Source organism: Ascidiella aspersa, chromosome 6 (assembly GCF_963924565.1).
Source record: "Ascidiella aspersa chromosome 6, kaAscAspe10.2, whole genome shotgun sequence".
Lineage (NCBI taxonomy): Eukaryota > Metazoa > Chordata > Ascidiacea > Phlebobranchia > Ascidiidae > Ascidiella > Ascidiella aspersa.
The window spans coordinates 14,273,620-14,295,789 of NC_139452.1; the positions used below are offsets into that span (position 1 = coordinate 14,273,620).

General features: G+C 37.2%; 4 protein-coding genes across 4 annotated transcripts; 3 read left to right on the top strand and 1 right to left on the bottom strand.

The window, feature by feature from the left end:
• The first annotated feature begins 588 nt into the window (after positions 1-588).
• On the top strand, positions 589-3,126 carry LOC146140037 (sphingosine-1-phosphate lyase 1-like). Its single transcript, XM_083391783.1, has one exon. The coding sequence runs from the start codon at positions 595-597 to the stop codon at positions 2,281-2,283; it is 1,689 nt and encodes a 562-aa protein (XP_083247909.1). The 5' UTR covers positions 589-594; the 3' UTR covers positions 2,284-3,126.
• Positions 3,127-11,311: 8,185 nt separating this feature from the next.
• On the top strand, positions 11,312-12,373 carry LOC146140038 (uncharacterized). The gene has a single exon (XM_083392299.1). It carries the CDS (start codon positions 11,509-11,511, stop codon positions 12,226-12,228), a length of 720 nt encoding a protein of 239 aa, XP_083248425.1. The 5' UTR covers positions 11,312-11,508; the 3' UTR covers positions 12,229-12,373.
• A 2,536-nt stretch (positions 12,374-14,909) lies between these two features.
• LOC146140039 (uncharacterized) lies at positions 14,910-16,123 on the top strand. The gene is made up of 2 exons (XM_083392600.1): positions 14,910-15,129; positions 15,777-16,123. The coding sequence occupies exons 1-2, from the start codon at positions 14,910-14,912 to the stop codon at positions 16,121-16,123; spliced, it is 567 nt and encodes a 188-aa protein (XP_083248726.1).
• Positions 16,124-17,321: 1,198 nt separating this feature from the next.
• Positions 17,322-21,962, bottom strand: LOC146140040 (WW domain-binding protein 11-like). The gene is made up of 5 exons (XM_083391901.1): positions 21,680-21,962; positions 20,929-21,293; positions 19,867-19,940; positions 19,606-19,731; positions 17,322-19,032 (listed from the first exon to the last, which is right to left on the bottom strand). The coding sequence occupies exons 1-5, from the start codon at positions 21,905-21,907 to the stop codon at positions 18,218-18,220; spliced, it is 1,608 nt and encodes a 535-aa protein (XP_083248027.1). The 5' UTR covers positions 21,908-21,962; the 3' UTR covers positions 17,322-18,217.
• Between the last annotated feature and the right edge of the window lie 208 nt (positions 21,963-22,170).

Sequence of the window (22,170 nt, forward strand, 5' to 3'; positions counted from 1 at the left end):
CGTTGCGAACCACGATTAAGTTAAAAAATATTTTGTTCTGTTTCAATTTTTATGGCAATCTGCGTATAATTGTAGTCTCTAAACATGTACTTTTTTTTGGAAATTACTAATGGTAGTACAGACTATTACTATACTGTTTGCTAAAGCTCATTTTTTTATAACATTAAATTTGATATTGTTTTACTGTTCCAAAGCCTTTTTCTTTAATTATGGTAAACTGTTATTTTAAAACAAAAATATATATATTAGGGTTAAAATATTATATTTAGTCGTTATGCAACAACCGCTTTTTTGTGCCAAAAGAATAACCGAAGTAAGGTGGGGATTCTAGTATAATAGGTTTCGACTCTAGAATAACGAATTCAGAATATCAAATCCTAGTATATATTTTTTTTAATTATTTAACTTCTGATATGTTTCGACGGGGAAGGGATTATTTATAAAAAAAAATATACAGTGACAGCAATTAATCAAAGTTGGATTCGATATTCTAGTTTAAACAGCCCTACCTGTGGCCTTGTGGGACTTTAAATGTTGAAAATCTTAATCCTATTTTTATGATATATTTTACGTTTAGAATATTTATTGTTTAAAATGGAAAATGCTACTGAAGCTTTAAATGATCTTGCCAAGGAGGCTTTCTATTATTTTAAAGTTGGGTCTTCTTTTTTGGATGAACAATGCAGTGGTCTTCGTCCATGGGAAATTGTAACAATCACAACTGTGACATTGCTGGCTGCTTTGTGGATATATGATTTTATATTTGGCCAAGAGAAAAACATTAAAGATCGTTTTAAACTGGGTTTCTTCTACTATGTTAAACGCCTGCCAGTTATCAGGTCTGTTGTCCAAAGCAAAATGGAGCCAGTACTACAAGAGGTTTCAGCAGGTAAATTGTTTCCTTTAAAGCCTGGCATGTCATACCTGTGTAATCTGCCATTTAAAGGAAAAAACAAGGCCACCCTGATGTCAGAAGTTGATTCATACTTAGAAATGGACACAGTTGATTGGTCAAAGGGAAATGTCTCTGGGACAGTGTATGGAGCTGATGCTAAACTTACCGACATTGCTTCTGCTATGTATGGCAAATTTGCTTGGTCCAACCCACTACATCCGGACGTGTTTCCCTCCCTGCGTAAAATCGAAGCTGAAGTTGTTAGGATGTCTTGTTCCCTATTTCATGGTGATCCCCTCAAGTCCTGTGGATTTGTAACAACTGGTGGCACTGAAAGTATTCTGCTTGCATGTAAAACCTACCGAGACTGGGCCTATGACAAAGGCATAAAAAATCCTGAAATGGTTATTCCTATCAGCGCTCATGCTGCTTTTGAAAAAGGGGCAGCATATTTTAAAATAAAGTTAAATCACATACAAGTAGATCCTTTAACAAGGAAGGTTGATTTGCATGCAATGAAAAGGGCCATTAACAAAAGCACTTGCATGTTGGTGGGATCCGCCCCGCAGTTTCCACATGGTGTTCTGGATCCAATACAAGAAATTGCTAAACTTGGATTGAAATATGGAATACCTGTTCATGTAGATGCGTGCCTCGGAGGGTTTCTTATACCATTTATGGAAGAAGCAGGTTTTCCAATTCCTCCTTGTGATTTCTCTGTGAATGGTGTGACAAGTATATCAGCTTGTGCACACAAGTATGGTTATGCGCCAAAGGGATCTTCTCTAATCTTGTATAGCTCTCCAGATTGGGCTCACCACCAGTACTTTGTTTCTCCTGACTGGCAGGGGGGAATCTATGCCACACCCATGTTTGCAGGGTCCCGCAGCGGTGCTATTGTTGCTGCCTGCTGGGCTTCAATGGTCCACATCGGCAGAGAAGGATATATTGAGAGAACTAGGAAGATAATATCAACCACTCGGTATATTGAAAACAATTTAAAAGAAATGACAAACCTCTTTGTTTTTGGCGAGCCACAGATGTCTGTTGTTGCAATTGGAAGCTTGGATTTTGATATCTTTAGATTGTCTAGTGAACTAACCAGCAGGGGCTGGAATCTCAATACTTTGCAATTTCCTCCCAGCATTCACCTGTGCTGCACTATGCCACATACACAGCAAGGTGTAGCCGATCGATTCCTGTCTGATGTCAACGAAGCTGTTCATTTAATAATGAAGTCTCCTCGTGCCAAAACAACGGGGGCTGGGGCAATTTATGGCTTAGCTCAATCCATTCCTGACCGTTCCATAGTTGAATCAATTGCACATGGCTTCATTGATGCACTGTATGACACTAAACATGGAATTCATAGCAATGGAAAGATTTAAATATTGTTTTGTTTATTGTTGTATAAACAAATTGAACTTTCAGGCTAGTTGTTTTATGGCCTATAAGTGTTTTTGCTCCCTAATTTATTATAACATGCTACATCCTAATGCAATATTTGGCTATGCAGATCAAACTAATACTATATATGTAAATATTGCTTCAAACTTGCATTTAGTCCAATTTTTTGCTATAATTGCAATTGATAACATAATAGTTTTATGGTACAATCTTAACCAGATGTAGTCTGGAATTGTTTTGTAATGTTCCCTAATAAAATAATGTTGCAAAGAATTGTAGGTTAACAATCAATAATCTGATTTTCTAAAAATATTTACTATATAATTATAAAGGAAAACTAAACAGTTGGAAATTTAGAAATGTGCTTTGCATGGTGGATAGCCAATGTATTTAGTTATTATAAATTTATGTTGATGTAACAGTAAACCACATGGTCAATGGTTTTCCTACATTTATATATATTATGAATTTAAGTTGTAATTCCTAAACTTAATAATATTTATTCTTGTTGCGTTAGTCATATCTTATTTATTTTTTGCTGTTATACCAAGGAAAGGGAAGTTTAATCTTCCATATTGATTTTAGTCGCGCATAACATTTTAGTAAAATTTATATTTTAAATGTTTTAGTGATGATAAATATTGTGTACATTTGATGTTACTAAAATGCACATAACTAGTCTAATTGCATTTGTTTTTGTTTATTTACTACTTAATTGTTGTGTTAACTTGTTTTCAGTTCTGGTTGTATAATAATGCATTATGTATTTTACTGGTTCCATGATATATTGAAATTCCTTCTTTTGTGTTGAATAAAGCATCACTGTTCGGAAATTTGTTTTTCTGTTTAAATCCAGTCACTCTAGACGCTAGAGGAGTTAAAGAATGCTTGTTTAAGACTAGAAAATCATTAAATACGGCCTGTGGGCATTTAGATGCAAAAACAGACGTTTGCAATGCCCGAGGAAGTGACTAAATCAGATTTAAACGGGTTTGGCATTGTAGGAGTCGCTTATTACAGCACATATCGATTACATCCTTTAATTGGGACGCAATACATTTTAACCCTATGTATTTGTCATATACGAGACCTTCAGGAAATCTTGCTCAATCCACTAATGGTGTTGTTCGACGAGCAGCTACTCTTTGATTGAATGTTATTTTGATGTCAACGGCTTGTGTGCGTGCAGCATACAAATAACTATAAGGACGGAGGCAAGTTATTGCACATATGTAAATGGACTTTGCACTGCATTTCGCCCTGTCAACAACACGTCGCTTGCTGGGTGGCTTTGCATGGATCGGTTGCAATCAGTCATTACATTTTAGTGGTTACAAACATGTTACTTGAACGGCAGGCGTTCAAGTCCACGGGTACCATTTTAAGTTCTAGACCATTTCGTGGGGTAGCAGCAGTGGTTATATAAACCGGAACGGTCCAAACGTTACGGTAAAAGAATTGCGGTCGAAACGGCGAAGCTGTAAAATAACTTTTGCTGGCACGCCGGGTCTATTTTTCACTAGTCCATTACGCTATCTCCTAATTATATTTAAATGAATATTTCCGTTGCGTATTTGTGCATTACATCGAACAGGATAATGCCTATTTTTTGGAAATCGTTAACAAAGCCAACTATATGTTTTTTCAGGCCTTCGTTTTTCCACAAGCTTCGTCATAGGAAACACTACATCGCCAAAATTCCAATAGAACGTTTCAAACGATCGATAAAAAAGCATGTTTTTCCGACTTGGGTGTGGTCGGAAACAAATCCAACGGCCAACGGGTATTAAAATTAAAGACGTTTTGGTTATTTTTTGTAAATCGTTAACAATGACAACTATATGCATTTTTTGTGATATGCATATTATATCTGGCGTTCTTTAATATGAGTGGGGGATATGACACGTATAACAGCTAGAAAATGGCTATGAATAGTTTAGCAGTTGTAGCAAAACAGACAACTTCCTGTGTTTTCATATAACTTTCAGGTTTACTGCTGGTCGATATTATAAAGTTATCACTTTAAATAATTTATTCGTTCTTTGTAGGTTCATTCGTAGACAAAATTTCACAGTCCATTTCCACAAAAGCTCAAAAATCGCTAATTGACTGTGTTTGCACCATCATACGCCAGTGTGTCAGAGTGTATACGACTAAGGGCGTCAATAGAACCCTAATAGTGCAAACACATCAAAAAGAATAATCCTATAATTACGTGCTAATTAACTACATAACATAGCTTTATAACAAACACAATTGAGTGACAATTATGATATTTTAACGAGTTGTAACGTTCAGTTATATAAATTAATTTCGTGGCAAAAAACTTGTGTAACTATAAACGGCAAAATACACAAGTAGGTAACATTACATTCTAAAGGGGTGAAGCATGAGTGGATAAGTGTGCATAAATCTTTGAACATTGCTTAAAGACACTGTTTTTTATAACTGTTATTTATACGACAAATAACTCTTAAAAACAGAGTTTAACAAATTACTGCTGTTTTAGACTAGGAAGGTACCGGTAATCGGATTTATATGCTAAAAATAACGCCTTAAGGTCTTTAAACAGGAAACTTAAATATAATGTACCGGTAATCAAAATCACCTTTTAAGGATAATTTTTTTTATGCATAACAATTTAGTTTTTAAATGTTTCATGGCGTTTAAATGTCCCCGTTTTGGTCCAATTTTTACAACATTTTCAAAACTCAATTAGCATCCCAGGTCTTATAGCAGTGATATGGATCACGGTACAATTTTAGACTTGGGCGCACATGGCCAGTATATAGTCACAGTGCTACTTTGTGTGCCAAATTATGTTATACAGTTGTCAGTTAGGGAAGTGTCTAATAAATACAAAAATAGATTCATAATGCTGCTGTCCAAACAAACAACTTCCTGTTTTGCAAAGATGTCGATGTCGAACAGGTTTTACGTATAGGGCAAATTTGTAAGGTCGGTAAGGTCGGTCTTTGTTCTTTGCTGGTCCATTGACTCTATTGGCATTGAGATTGTCAAGCTAAAACTGGTGGTCCTTTATGTTCTTGTTTTGATATGGCAAACGGAAAGCGGGTCTACACAGTTTGTATTTCGTGAACAACTAAAAAAAAACCTATATATTTACAACAAATACGAAAACAAAGGAGTAATAGTAATTTTTTTATTTTTAATTAAACATCTGAAACCAGTGGTTATTAACGTTGTTTTCCATCGCGTCCCCTTTTTGTAATTTTATCTGTGCCTTGTCCACCTAATTTAAAACACGAAGCATTGCGAACACACAAAATTGCTCATTAGTCATTATTCTTGATCGATATATTGACTTTAATGTAGCTAATTTAGACAAATATGTTGTGATGCCCATTGACTTCACAGCTGTAAGGCTGTATAGCTATTTCGTACGGTAAAATGTTTGCGAAAAACGCAAAAATATACAATGCGTTTATCTCATTTTAAAAGGTATTACACACAATGGCCATATTGCATTAACAATATAGATTCCTGCCACCAGCAAGAAAGTCTGAGTACGGTAACCCTGTTCTAGCCTGTATTCACATTCCGTTTTTCTTGTGCACATTATACTTTGCATAATATGGGTATTTTAATAGATAAAAGCACGAAATATATATATATATATATATATATATATATATATATATATGTGTGTGTGTATCTATATATTTTTTTCGCTTTGATTGCAGCCGTTTAAATACATGTTGTTTTACTACCGTAAAAAACTAAATACCGTATAGTTCTTGTTGCAGCCGTATTTGCTTGACAACATCGGCCAGACGTCCGTGCAATTGTTTTATCATACCAACTAAGTTTAATGCGACAAAAGTAACAAACAGCCGGGGACTCATGGTAAATCGATAAATTGCTGTTTTAATTAAATAGGCGTCTCACTTGGCACCGGCCAGCGGGATACCTTCCACCGCCAATGGCAAAAAATCTCATATTGCAGCAGCATTTACTGTACATGACGTACAAATGCATGCGGCTTTAGAAAACTTACTCTGGCATTACGTCAAATTTATATTAACCTAATATGCATAGCTATATACGTAGTGCAACTTTAAGGACGATATACGTTGGGGACTGTTTGCGTTTGAGCCTTTACATAAAATCTACTAGAGTCAATTATGCACCGAGAATACGTAACACTCAAGACGGAAAATTACTGCTGGCCTACAGGCCGTATCATTAACATACTTTCATTAGGTATCAGGACACTTGGGCATAGTACAACAACCCTGCCTGAGAACAAATCGATAGTTATTTAGGCCATAGGTTCTTACAGTGGGTTTAATCATACCCAAAATTAGGCAGTGTTCGCAAAATACCGGGTTTGTTGCAGCGCGGTTTGATCAGTAAGTAAAAATATTTTTAAAACGGGATATTTTTGGCGTAATTGTGCATTTATTTATTTCTTAGCATGGTAATAACGAATAAAACTGCACGCGGTCATGACCCCTTTTCAAACTGTATTTTTTACTTATTTAAAACACGCAAGAGAGCAAATTTTTCCGCGCTACGAGCGAAACCTCTCAAGAGAGAATATTTAAGGCCTGTGCGTACCGAAACCGTTTAAGAGAATCTTTAAGGCCTGTGCGTACCTTGGTACTCCGTAACCAAGTACGTTAGAAATCAATTTTTTCCGGCGAATGCATTTTTTAATAAGTTCGGTTTATAAAATGCAAACTAATGACCCATTCAAATCAATTTTTTCCACTGTAAACTAGATGTTGAGAATATTATATGGATCTTATGGAAATACAACCAAATATATTCGGCTTTTATGGCTTCCTGCTTCAAAGGTTTGCGATTCCTTTCGTACGGTTTTGGCATATTTTTGTTTAAAAACAACATTTACGAGGTTCTTTGGCCTATTGAGCAAAAACGATTGGCTCGCTTCTCAAAATAATAAATAATTTGGGCAAAATGTCAAGTTGGATTTAAGCAACTGGTAAAAAGATTAACCCAACAAGCCCACAGCAGTGTGGAGTTTTAAGTTTATCTAAAAGTCATAGGTCACGCATAACGATATATAATTATGTACCGGTACATGAAAATGCAGAGGATGTCTCTTTTCCTATAGTAAAGTAATTATCAAAAAAAACACCAGGATTTTCATTCTTAATACAAACACTAGCAATAAAAATCACAAAAATACGATTTCTTACACAAATTCAATATCGCTCTTATAGTGCACAAATATGCAACTGAAAATCTAGTTTAAATACATTTAAAGCGATGGTGGGCTAGCATGGTGAAACACTATTTACCAAATAAGTACTTTACCGGAACACCTTTTTGCTGCGATTGCTTAACAGGAATGCCGTTCCGGGCCCTCTAACGGCTACCTTTTCCACTGATTAGGCATACCATAAAATGCCAATTTTTCGTAAATGGTATATAACGTGGGCATTTTTCTAATATTGAGAAGTCTGTATTAACCTATATAGACTGGAATTAGGGGTTCTTAATCTAGGGTTCGTGGACCATTAATAGGCCCGATCGAAAATTAAACGTGTAATATATAAAATGGATAATTTTTTATAATTTTTTTTAAAAGAAGAGTTTGATTAAAAAAAGCTTTGGCGCCTTCTTACTTTAATGTATTTAGCCGTCGTTTTAGTTTCTCATTTGTATAAGGACTATAAACAGAAGGTTTCTTAAGTCTGCTTGTTTATGACGTGGATTCTTTGCATCAATTCTAAAAAGCCATGCCGATCATTGAAAAATGTTTTTAGCGTCTCCGCTACGGTAAAACGACGCAGTGATTTGTTTTAAAAAATCCTTGAATACAGCTTTACGGATTTGCGGAACGTTAAATATATATGGTTAGGGTTCCCAATTTTCAACTCTATAACCTTATGATTAGGTAAATTGTAATACTCAGACCATATAGAGTCTTAAAGCTTCTGTATGTTAAGACTGTTTGCAAAAACAGGTATAAAACATAAAATCGTTTCTTAAAATTCCACAGAAATATATCTTTCGCCTTATTAACAGGCATCATCGGTTTGCTTTTTGTACAGATACTAATGATGCCTTTATTCACGAGGCGAAAGATATATTTCTCTAACATTTTAAGAAATGATTTTATGGTTTAAATAAAAACAAATATTGACCTCGTGAAATTGTCTACAGTAACACAGTCTATTGTTATGACACAAAGCTAAATTGCCGCCTAAAAATCCCGGCGACATATACGTTTTTGCATCGTTCTTGTAGATAAGATTTCGTATCGCAATTCAGTGCTGTTGCAATTCGTAATCATATACATTTGAAACATGAAAGGAACGAATGTTGGATGCTACTGGAGAAAACAGCTCGCAAAGCGAACGTGAAACATAAACAACAAATCGACTACCTGATCCTGACTCACGGAACCGCACAAACGGAAATGTTTTTTTGTGTGTTTTGAAAAAAAATGGAGCAAAAATCGCTAAACCCGCTTGCAGACACAGTTTGTGATGTGAGTATTTCGAGCTTTAGCTTTAGATAGATTGGTCATCTACAAATAATTTTGTAAAAGCTTGGAGGTCTGCCATGATTTCTGGCGTTTTAAGAAACAGCACAAAGCTTTATTTGTTACAATTAGTAGGATTTTACCGCTTTGATATGGTTTTATATTAATTGTGTTATAACGCAAAGATGTGTGGTTCGTATATTGCAGCATATTTGCCCCAATCCGTTCGCGATGCATAGTAAAGTCATCGCCGTTTGCATGGTTATGTTAGCTCATCCGTCGTACGGCATTTACTGCGGGAACGACACCATATTCCTTGTCCATCAAAACGGAAACGGAGGTCTACCGCCGCCTCCGCCGGGCGTAAGTCGGTGTCCCGTCGGCGTTGTGGCCTGCGTGAGAACAGAGCTGAGTGGCTTATCGCTCGCGCCGCCCTTGGGGGTGGTGGCCTACAATGCGGTGCAGATCTCCTGTGGCCCGCTGCCGATTGTCGGGTGCGCCCAATCTGCTGCCTTACTTTGCTCTGTCGCTTTCATCGCTTTGCCGCCGGACCGGAACATCTCCTCGTGCGAGAGCCAATGTTGCTTCTCTGAGCGCTGTAACCTGGTTCCGATCGGTATCACGCCGCCTACAATCATCCCGCCGCCAGCCACCACCAAAGGCGAGACATGCGGCGCCAGGATCTCGTTATTTCTCGATTGGAATACGGCTGCGTTGGCTATGGCCGCCGCAGGAATTGCCTTGGTCGGTGCGGCACGAGCCTGGTAGCGAGTATAAGAAACATTATATCCGTTCCACACAAATGTTATCGAATATTTATTTTCTTTATTATTAAAATATGTTTGGCATGCTGTGAATACACTATATGTGAAATACGGTTACCTTGCAACGGCATCCAAACTGCGTTCACATGATAATTTAAATGTGGTTTTATTTTTATTTATGTAAATGTCGGTATTGAATTGTTCAGCTTTAGAACAAATTAAAAATAAATGCAATGAAGTTCCAGGTCTTAAGGCTATACTCATTAACACCACCCTATGTTTTTAATTGTGGCGCTATCAAATATGCATATAATTATGCAGATTATAGTTTTTGAATGACGTTTTACATTTTCGCCGTTAATTCCAATAAAATCGCGTATCAGAAGTTTATTGTCCCAGGGATATGCCTATAAATTTGCTCGCAAAGCTTTCTCACTATAGATTAATAGGCAGATTACAAAATCTTTACTAAACTTTTCCATAATATGCATGTTTTACAAAACCAAAATATTTTCTAAATCCCGCCCCGTAAGTTTATTGTCTAAGTAAGTTTATTGTCAAATAAAAGGTATAGTCTCCATTAAGAAGTTAATCGTTAAACCTATAAGCGTTATTATAAAATAAACTACATTTAATTTGACTCCAGTCTACCTTGATTCCCAAAAGACTATATTAGAACTAATTTTCATACCAAGAAAGTTTACCAACTAAGGCAATTGTAATTGTTTGGGGAAAATATATTTTAGCATTAAGTCAAATATTTCTTGGATTTACGCCCGCGAATCACTAAATAGGCATTAATCACGATTGCGTCATATGACTTCCTTGCATAATTATGATGTTACATCCGCAAGAGCACGAAAAATCACTATGTAATTTACTGAGAAAGTTAACTTGTTGGCATTTGTGTTGTATACCACAAATTACACAATAACAAATCTAAGGCAAAGCTGCTTAAATTTGTCAATCTATAGAATTTTGGATTAGTGGTTCTCAAAAATAGTTTATTTGACAAGTCTTTGGGAAAAAATGACTTGATTTAAACATTTTTCAAATAACTATGGTTACAATTGGGTGTTTCCATTAAATATTTTTAATAAACTTTCATTATTTGTATCAATTTTTGTACGATAAAAATTTGCTTAATGTGTATTGGAGTTTTGGAATTTTAGTTTAGTACGTATTGCTCGTATAGTCGAACGACCAATTTTAATAGCTTAACGTTTTATTTTTACGTTATTGACGTGACTTTTATCTTGCTTTCATAATGACTGAACTTGGGAAACGGTTGACTTGGACTGCTGGGACTTTAACTTGTTATTTTTTTTTGAGGTGACTTTAATCCATATTTTTAAATGACTTGACTTGTACTTCAGTCATTTCAAAATGACTTATTTACACTGCTTAAAATACGCCCTTTGTTTACAAAAAATCTAAATTAACCAATTTTCTATTAGAACAACAAATTTAATCAAAAGCATACGTTTTCGTGATTCATCCATAAACAGAAAACGTCACTTTGTGACCAAATCATGCAGGTTCAACCGACGTGAAAAAAACGGAAATAAACTTTTTGGGCGAAAGGGCATTGACGCACTTAGCTGGCTATATGGGCACAATACGTGGCAGGCAAACACCAGTAGCGACATATTCGGTAAGACGACGAGAAGTTTCTTTTCCTAATACTAATAGAAAAAAGGCGATCCCTTATAATAGGCCAGTAAATATTTTTCGTCATTAACAGCTGTTTATGCATGCATTTTATGAGATGGGTTTCAGAGTTTAGCAAATAAAAACATTGATCGCGTTGAAGTATTATCTGAATTTGTACAAGATTAAAAACAATTTCTAAGTACATAACTTTGTTTGAGGTATAGCCAGATATATTTTCAAGAGTAGGGTTGGACGAAATCCAATAAGAAACTACAGCTGGAATTGCAAGGAACAAGTAATCTTAAATTAAAATGGCACTCATTTTATTTGTCTGCCTGTTCGCGATCTTGACCCCGGGCAGTAAAGGTCTTCTTTGTAAAAACGGAACACAAATAGACGCTGCAATTCTACCTCTGGAATCGGACGTGGTTGATGCAGTGTGTCCAGGAGTCGATCAAGCCTGTTCCAGAACTAAAGTGACGTCCACACTCTTAGGCTTCCGCTTCGAAACCCTTCTTTTGCGATGCGTTCCGATTTCGATGTGCTCTGCCGGAATGGAGGCAATCTGTCGACGCGAACTTGGCGGTTTGGTAGACAGCGGCAATCAGACCTGTAATGCAGGTTGTTGCTACACGGACAAGTGCAACGACCTTCCGCTTTTCGTTTTTCCTAAACTCACGACACCCGCCTCTTCAACTAAACAACCAAATGTGAGTACTTCCTCTCCACTGACATCCAAATCCACACACCAGCCTTCCACTGAAAATGCCACCGTTTCTAACGGGACAACGTTGGTATCTAGTACCACGGACCAAGTAGTGACATCATCAACACCAACGACCATCGCCATTACGTCGACAACGACCATCTCAGCAACGTCATCAAGCGGCACCAAATCCCTCAAAACAACGCGACTAGTTTCAGCTACAACTTATGCAACAACCACATCATCAAGCGGCGACACCAATATCTTGTCACGAAGTTTGTGCTTGCTCGTAGTTGCGGCGGTGTCACGTTTTATTGTTGAATAAATTATCACTTATACGATCAATGTGCAACACTCGAAAGTTTTACAACTTATAGTATTTTATTCAAAAACGATTTTCGTATATCAACTATTATTTTTTTAATTACGAATAAAGAAACAAAGTTTTTGAAATGTTCGAAATAAGGAGACAACGCCGATTTGCGAATGAATAATAACAAAGTCAACATTTTAATGAAATTGTAGTGTATCTGTTTTCAAATGCCTGACAAGTCAGAGAAATAACATGGCTTGATCCTAATTAGTTAGATCATTAAAATTAGGTTTTTTTTGATAAAACTTAGAACTTTTCAGGTAATTTTAGTTAAACTCTTTAGCTAATTTGGGAAACATTTTGATGTCAATTACTTAATAGACTTGACTTGATATGACAATAAATTGGACTTGGCTTAACTTGATTCTTTAAATTTCATTTTTGTTGATGAATACAGCCTACTTGGAAGTTGTGCTTTTGTGTTTAAAACTTAATTCATTTACAACGATTAAGAAGATATTTTATCTATGTTAACATATTATTTTGTTTTTCCCCTGAGTTGTTAATAGTTGTGTATCAATGTTGTTAGTTTTATCGAGTGTCGCTAAACGGGTCTTCAGTGGTGTAGTTGCCATAGTTCCTAATACTTACTGATATTAGACGAGGTTATCAGACTGAAGATTCTTTTTCGCCATTGATTGAAAACACTAGTTGATCGTCGACTGGTTTTCTGAAGTCATAATTGATAGATCGGCGGTTTTTCTGGTGCCATCTACTGCTTACTTTGGTTCATATTGTTTGTTTTTTCTTGTCAAACTTTTGTTCAACAAATAGCACACGGCCACCCCGGGAAACCTCTTGCAACCCCGCTGGGGTTCGCGGCCCCCGGATTGGGAACCACAGGCTTTACAAAGTTACGTCATAAAACAACTCTGTTTCCAAACGAACGCTAATCGTTCGCTAGGGTGTAGCTGATATCCAATCTAATATCGCACAGGGGCTAAAAATGCGCATTAGGTTTAAAACGGTAAGTTTAACAATTTAATATAGAAGTATCTCAGAGCACAAAATAGATTTAAATATAGCTCGATATAATGGCATGTTTAGCCTAATTTCGAAGTATATGTAGTTTGGAAAGTTTGTTAACATTGCCATGTGCAAAGCACCAGAGACGTAGGCAGCCGAAATTTTTTGGGGGGGCCAAAAAGTTTGAACTTTTTTGTTTAGCTTTTGTCATTGTTAGCTGCCGTAACGAATACAAATAACAATGTTAGCAAACCGTTTCGAGCAGCAACTGACTGAGTGTGTTAACGCAATACTCAGAAAACATTTAAAGAGCAAAAACTCTAAAAGTAGTAAAACTACACTAATGTATAGCATACGTAATATATTAACTATATCGTTTGTGACGTTACAATGTATGATAATTGAAGGTATGGCATGCCTGTGATCGACTGTTGACTGTAGTGGTACTGCTCATAAATGCTACAAAAACAAATTATTAGGAGTAAAATATTTATATATATTTTTTTTGGGGGGGGGCATAACCCCTCAGGCCGCCCTGGCTAACGCCTATGCAAAGCACTTGTTGGCAGAACTAATTCCCCAAACAGGTTAAAAAACTAAAACAGAAAAAATTAAGTTCGTCCCGATCTCGAAGAAAATTGCATTTACATAGCAAAACTTGACAAAATGTATAGTTTGATAACCTATAGGCTATTGGGTAAATTCAAAATTTGCATGAAGTTATTTGAACATCTTACTACTGGCGAGTGATTTTCTTACTCATGTGAAATAATCTTAATGAAGGCAACATTTAAAATGGACATATACTCCTCAGTTAGGTTGAAATTAGTTATCAAAACGCTACAATATAAAGTCATTATGTAAGATTAATTTTGTACTAATTTTCTATGTGCACTGATTTGGACCATTAAGACCTCATTCGAGTTAGTTTATTCCGTTTTTGACATTACTGAGCATTTGGTTTTACTATAGCGTTGGTCTCCATACTGTATAGCGTTGGTCTCCATACTATAGATAGTTCTGCTTTAGATATAAAAATCTCTTATTGTGTGTTTCCCGAATAATTTGGATGTCTTCTTAATTTCCTCAAGTTTTACCAGATACAGGCAGAATTTCGTATGTGGCGGTAAACAAATTTTGCATCTTGGTGTGTTTACAACTCCATCCACTATACCGACAGTTGTAATCACGACAAAGTACGTAACAAAGCAAACGGAAATCGAAAGTTTTCCGCGCGGTGACTTGACCACGTGATTCGAAACCGACCAATCACAAAGCAATAAGGAAACGCCCGAAGAATGCATTTTTAAACAGAAAATAATTAACAAAATTTGAAGCAGAATATTTCGGATGTTTATCTCAGCCGCGCAGCATTAGGCGTGGCCATTATATTGCACCAGATTGAAAAAACAATTAAGTCTTGCTGCACTACGATTGACGATGTTATAATTGAAAATACAAGAGGTCATTTAAATAATTTGGTGGCTGTATCGTCGCGAAACGTTTAGCCATGTTTAATTTGCAACTTTGTGCTCGTGTTAAGAAAATAGTCGTAAAAAGTAAGTAAGTAAGTGAACTACAGATGCAAAGCAACCCTATCTTAACAGCGAATGATTTTTGTAGTAGGAATTAGGCTTTAGTGTGAAAAACTGAGATTCTGCCTAAAAATGCAAACGGTTGTATTTCTTCTGACCATTGTGTTGTCGGTTTTGGCGCTCGTGAGGAACTCACGTGCCATACAGTGTCGGATCGGAACGAAACTACCGGGCCATCCCGACCCTTCTCTGATGCAATGCACTGCCAATGAAACGGCTTGCATGCGGGCGGAGATTAGTGGTTTCGTCAAAATTCCCGTAGAAGGCGGATTAACCGTTCAAAAGTATACTGGTAATGCCAGGATAACGATATGGTTTGATTTACTAGTATTTCCTTTAGTTTACAGGTAAAACAAAATGTATAAAGTATAACAACAAAGCGTTTCCAAAGTGCCCTGGCATATGCTGTTTTGAACGGTCGGAAATGCATCGCGAATTTTGCTTTTTAAAAATCGTTACGTTAGGTATTATTAATAATAAACAAAATTATCAATGCTATTTGTGATCATTGTGTCTGATGGAGTTGTAGGGGCGTCTGTCATTCTAACAGCGTTGCATTTAATAAAACACAAGAAGCAGCCCATCGCCTACTATACCAAAAATATATATAATACGGATTGTAGATATGGTTTCTGTGGTTCAGTAGTGTATTCTTTTCCTGGAATGTAAAGCAACACAGCGGAATTACATCCTACGTTATTTATATACCGACATGTAAAAATCGTTTTTTTAGAAAGGTGGCACAATACCATCAACCTTAATCAAATCTAATTGGTCTTAAATCAGCCGTTTTAAAAATTACAAGCAATCCGACGGTAACTAATTTCCGGGAAATAGAGGGTGTCAAATTAGCGGGGGACTAATCCAATAATTGCACATGTGTTTTATACGCACTGCAGCCTTCATACCCTGTAACGAAACGCATTGTTCTATACGCAGGTACGCAGCTTAGCTGTTCGTCGTCCATTAACTGCCAAAATTCCAGTCTTGTATGCCAATCGGCAACGCAAAACAACGGTCCCGGCGCAGCACAGAATGTTTCGGCGTGTGAATCGGCTTGCTGCTTTACTGACGACTGTAATCGACTGGCGATCGCGCAGTTTTCGACATCGCCACCATCCACAACGCCTGCTGGCAGCTTAACCACTACGAGTCAAATTCAGCAAGCATCCGGCCCAGCGACCACACCCAAGCAAGGCTCTTCCACAACAGGAGTTGGCAACGTACACAAGCCGCTCTTGCTCCTAGCCTTGCCGACGGCTTTTGCCTGTTGGCGGTTGGGTTGAATGCCCAAAATTCCACAGGGTTTCTGTTACGATTAATGTTTTACGGTCGTAAACTGATTTTGGTCGTTCTAAATCAGAGGCATCGAATAAAAAATTCAAATATATTTGTACATGCTACATCTTTATTGTACTAACTGACATAATTCAATTTCTTTATAACATTACAACGTAAACTATAGCGAGTATAAAATTGAACTTATATGTCAGCCTTTAGAAAAATGATCTTTTTTCAGAAATAAAATAGGAAAACAGCTATGATGTTAAAGTAAAATTTTGTTCTCTACCCCAAAATATTCAAACTTTGTATATAGCAGATGCAAGGAAAATTAGTATTATCTTGGGAACTTTCAATGTCCTGGATAACGGCAGCTATTGTGAATTATAGACGACTAAACAGGGGCCAGATTGGGTATTTCAGTCTTAAAAATACTGCTTTGTTACTGTAGTAGGGTCTAGGTCTAAAGGTTCAACAATCCTCAACCATATACCTTGATATGTTTATATATACTATTAAAATTTCTTATTTTATCTGGTGCAACCATTTTTTTTTATGTATTTCCCTTTAAGAGTCTAAAGTTTAGAAGACCATCGGTTTCCACTTTCACCTTATAATCTTAAATAAAAAATAACGCTTTGTTTTGTTTGGTTATTTGCTAACGAAATATCATACCCTGTACATTCAACTTAAAAAAAAAAACAGTGGCAAAAAGCTGATATTAGCAAACGCGAAAGTTGGCCGTCGGTGAATCTCCGGTAACCAAAAAACGGAAACAATCTTGCGTATTAAAGTACACTCAATTCAACTGACGTGCTTTGTCCAAATTTTGAGCTCTTTGATAGATGGCGTTAAGCACTTCATAACCTATCTGCAATCTTGCAAGCCGGAAAAACGTCTTATTTCATCGTTTGCTAACGATGCGTTAGACGACGTTTAGTTGATTGATGGTCGTTAATTACAGGTTGCAGACAGGCGGCCAACTGGAACAAGCACGAATGTCGCTTAACACTTGCTAATGGTAAAAGCTATTTTTTGGCCGAAATATATCGGAAACGGCAGACAACGGACTGATGTGAGAAAACGGGCACTGTTTCATTTCGTTCTTCCAGAAAATAGTTTGAAACAATTCAACACGATTAAAAAAGCTGTTTTTTTGTTCGTTGAGAGCATATTTTTGACAAATATCCTAATGTAACAATTAATAAAATCAGATCAGCATAACCGAGTTCCAATTGTAGAAAATTTTGAGATTGTCTTTGACAGGGGTCACAAAACTTTTCATAAAGCGACGAATAACTTAAAGGACTGGCGGTCTCTGCCGTATAACTGTAAAATTGAAGGTCGCCGTCCGGATGAAAAAAAATTGTATTCGCTTTTTAAGGTAATTGTTAAAAAACGAAAAAAATAAAACGTTTATCAAATGTTATACTGGGCTTTACAAAATTGTCGTTTAGTTTAAAATACCAAGAAATGTTTGGTTATGCATTCGAAAAGCATTTCAGTTAATAAAGTATAAATAACCGTATTTTGGAATATTTTTACGCCTAGACAAAGCCACTGAAAAAAATTTTATTCAGGTTCGGGTGAAATTAAAGGGTAAAAATTTAAGTTTAATACATTTTTAGTGAAATAACTCTTTCGAGTAAAACAATTCGGTTGCTAATTGTTTTGTTTTTAGAGGTAACAAAGGGGCGGAAATAGAGGGGGTTAGTTTGTCATATTGTCACCCGTAATTGCAAAGTTAATGTAAACAAACCTTTTATTTTATCGTATCACATTTCCTAAGTTTTTTTTCGATTGTAACTGTTGAAAAATCAGCCGGCGTTAAAGATAAAACAATGTATTTACAACTGATTCTGTTATAGCTAAGGACAGCACATCTGCACTGGTACAGAGATACAGTATGCCAAAGAAGGCGGTGCTTTCGTCATTGTACGATGTTGAACGCTCGTAACATTGTCACCGCAGCCCTTATGTTGAAATAGCTTGTTTTGAACAAAAATTACTAAACAACCGACCATTAAACTAGCAGACGCGACCGCCCAAGGTCCACGAACCAATAGTCAAAGGTCTCGAGTAAACTGATCAAAATGCACTCACAGTAGCCCCTGCATTTCGCGCATGAACGAGTCGTAGGCGGCGTCGGCGTTCGACTTGCCGCCGGCCTTCTTACGCTTGTCGGCCTGTTGCTTCTCAAGCTGCGCAGCGGTTGGTATTTCGGGCCCGATCTTGGGCGCGACAGGGCGGCCCTTGGTCTGGCGTCGCACGCGCAAAGACGTGGGCATGAAACGGGTTGTGTCGCCCTTCGGGTTGGAGGTGAGTTGAGGCTTGGCGCTGATGGTAGCAACCTGCGGCTCTTCGTTGTCCTTCTCCACCACCGCTGGCCTGTGAATGAGACTAGGGGGCGCGCTTAGCACGTTGGGGTTGTAGCCCCTGGCAGGCTCGCCGACCCCTATTCTCGCCGCGTCTATCCCCCTTCGCGGTGCAGCGGCAGGAGGGGCACCGGAGGGGGCGGCAGGGGGCCTTCCCGGTGGCGGACCTGGCGGCAACATACCAGGTTGATTTTGCATGATTCCCGGCGGCATTCCAGGCGGTGGGCCTGGGGGTAATCCAGGGGGTGGACCGGGGGGTCTTGATCGCTTTTTCGGATCCTCGGCCCTTACATCATCTTCTACGTCATCCTCGTCGTTGTCGAAGTCGTTGCGGTCTGGTGGCGCCGGGACCGCCTGGCCGGCCAGTTTTAGCATCATTGCCTGGAGCGGGGTGATGTTCGACGGTAGGGGCTTGTCCTGTTTTTGTTCGCGCCAATTCTCGCGCTCGTTGTCGTCATCATCGACGTCATCGTCGCCGTCATTATCGACAAAGCGGACGGAACGACGCTTCATTCTTGCGTCGTCATCTGAGCGATGACCTGGAAGATCAAGAGAGTTTACATTTAAATATTCGGAATATTTGTTTTAAGGTGAAGTATTACACGGCGCCTTAAAAAAAATTGCGTTTACATATTGGCCAAAAAACATACTTCGACATTTACTCATGACCACATTTGGCACGTGGGTCTAAACCACGCTGAGACAATATAAAACTTTTACGCCACATGTATTTTTAAAACAAAGTGCATGTACGGCTAGCACGCGGCCCACAACTACATGATAATACTAAGCTATTCAAAAGTAACTCGGCCCACTAAAAATGCCTCTGCGGCCCACATTTGGGCCGTGGCCCACAGTTTGCCAACCACTGGCTTAAGGTATTATCAATATAATGATTAAAGCCAATTATACATAGAAAAGTTCATGGTTTTGCCCTGAAACCAGAGCTACAATTTCATCACTAGTTGAAGGTTGGGAACTTTTATATTGAAATAGTTCATGCATTTAGCGGATTTCAGGTGCTGAACTTTTCAGTGTCTAATGTGTTTTCGGTTTAAATCCTCATTCTATACTTGTTTCTGATGTGAAATTTTTTTATTTCAAGCACAAACCTTCATCTTCATCATCATCTCGATGTCTGAAATCGTCATCATCATCATCATCCATTGGTGGATGAATATCCTGGGCCTCAATAAGATCGGGCCCTTCCTCAGGGTCATAAGGTGCATCTTCCATACCTTTAATTTAAAAACAGAAAATAGGATGAAGTTCATGGCCTGTAAAGAACACCGTTTTAGTCCAGCACTTGTATCATATAGTTATAATGTTTGACTTAAAATTTAATATTAGCATATATGGAACATAAAACATACCTTTTGAAAACATAGGTGGGAGGTTGCGTGTTGGAATTCCTGGTACCACACCCGTCTTTACTCCACGCACAAATCTGAATGCATACAGTACAAATTCAACTTTTGCACAATGCTTATTGATTAAATAACCTTCAAAAACTCTAATCTACAGCAACCACAACACATTTTTGCATTTTATTTTGTCGACAGTCCACATTAGTTTGGAATTACCTTCGCTTTCTGCTTCCGTCAACCATAGAATTTGGATAAGAATTGTTGAGTCAAAATTATGAACTAACATGTGACTAACTGTTACCAGCTACTGCAGCAATTGTTCCATGGTTGTTTAAAAATAATAGCGACACAAATAGCTATCGTTTAAGGCCAAAAAGGTGACTAGACTTAGGAAAAGTCAGGAAGTTTCAATATTCTAACAGTTACCTAAGCGGAGATATAAACAATTGAAAATCAAAAACGGTCAAAATGACCGCACCGGTAATTCTAGTGTTAAACAAAATAAGGACATATTGCTGTTATTACCTGCAGTTAGGATTTACATCAAATGTTAAAAATGGCATGATCAAGCCTCAATGTGTATTGAACGATGCTATTTTAAATGTAGAAGCAATGAAACTGAGTAAACTCAAGCGCAACGTTAAAACATCCACAACACGCAAGGGATAATCTTGGTTCCTTCCAACACCAAAATGCCAGTTTAGAACGACAGAAATTGGGTGATAATTTTCAACATATTTTTCTTTCACCAAAACAAAGGCTTTTTGAGGCATCCTATGTAGTTTGTATGAGTACTAAATTGAGCGGGCTGCGATTATAAAGAAGCTAAAGTTAAGAACCACTGTTCTAAGGGTTTGCAAAATGTCTTGCTAGCTGTTGGTGGACCACTTTATTAATTTTGCAAAGAGATAGATATCCAAACTTACAACAAATATGATACAATTAGAATTCTGTTACATTACATACTTCAACTTCTAACCCACACTGGATTGCAACAATAAAAACATAAAAATGTAAAAATATTAGGTTCAAAAGTTGGTGATATAAATAAACCTAAACTAGACTTACATTTTCTTGGATGGGGGAAAGCCAGGTGGTGGCCCTGGTGGCTTTTTTTCTTGAAGCGCTGGGGGTAAACCAACAGGTGGTCCAGGTGGAAGCTTTTTTAGGATGCCCTGGGGTTTTATACCTGGAAGGGGTATGTCCTGCAGTTGCGGAGTGGAGAAGGGTGTTTCCGGCAATGGAATTGCACCAATTTCCACTTGTTGCGCATTCTTAACAGACTCATAGTAAGTCTCTTTTTTCTTGCGATTTTGTTTATAAGATTCGATCATTAGTTTAAATTCACGTCCACGACTTGGTTCTTCTTTAAAGTAAAAATCAACAATTCGTATAAGATTTTCCAGAAGTTTTCTTCGTTTGTCTTTGATGACCTACAATTATACACATAAGGTTGAATGTAAGGTAAACAATAAAAACAAACAATGATATTATTCACCAACTAATTCTGTATATATTGCAAAAACATATGATTAGAATGTAAAACAGTACATATTGTTAAAAATGTAATCTCCAAACTGCTTAAATTATTTGAATTTAAGACACTATTAATTTTGGTAAAAATGTTAATTGGTAAACATATTTCTGTGTAAATATATATTATACTAACTACTTGTAACATTTAGCTGCAAATTAAATGCATTAATTGACTACCATTATTAACAAGGACGGTGGCTTCTTTTTTTATGAAACGTAGAATTTAAAAATTTACTTCTAAGACACACACACACATATATCCTATCCTTATATTTACATATACCTTTTCATTGTACTGTGAATTGTTCACTGGATCAAGTTCCATGTCATCAAGAGATTCCAGTTCCTTAATCATCATCTGCGGGTCTTTTGTCTTTATCACTGCTTGACGTACGGCTATTCGTTGCTTTTTATTTTTTCGTAACTCCCGACGACGAGCCTCCTTTCGTGCCTGGTCAGTTGGGTTCATAAACTTCCCACCTTTGGTGGTGCTTGTTGCCCTACGACCCATGATGGTCTTCTCTGCTTAACTATATTCAACTTAATGTATTCTTTAACACGGGGCTTATGCTAAAACAAAAACATTCATATAGTAATGGTAGGTTGGTTAAGATTTTGGTGCCAATAGACTATTTTAATTATAAATCTTTGCAAACTTGTGCATTATGGTTTCTTGGCGCTGGTCTAGAATCCTAGCCACAACGAACATTATTTGGGTTAGGGTGCAGGTTAGCGAGTAGGTTAAGCAATATTAACAAATAATAATTTACTTGA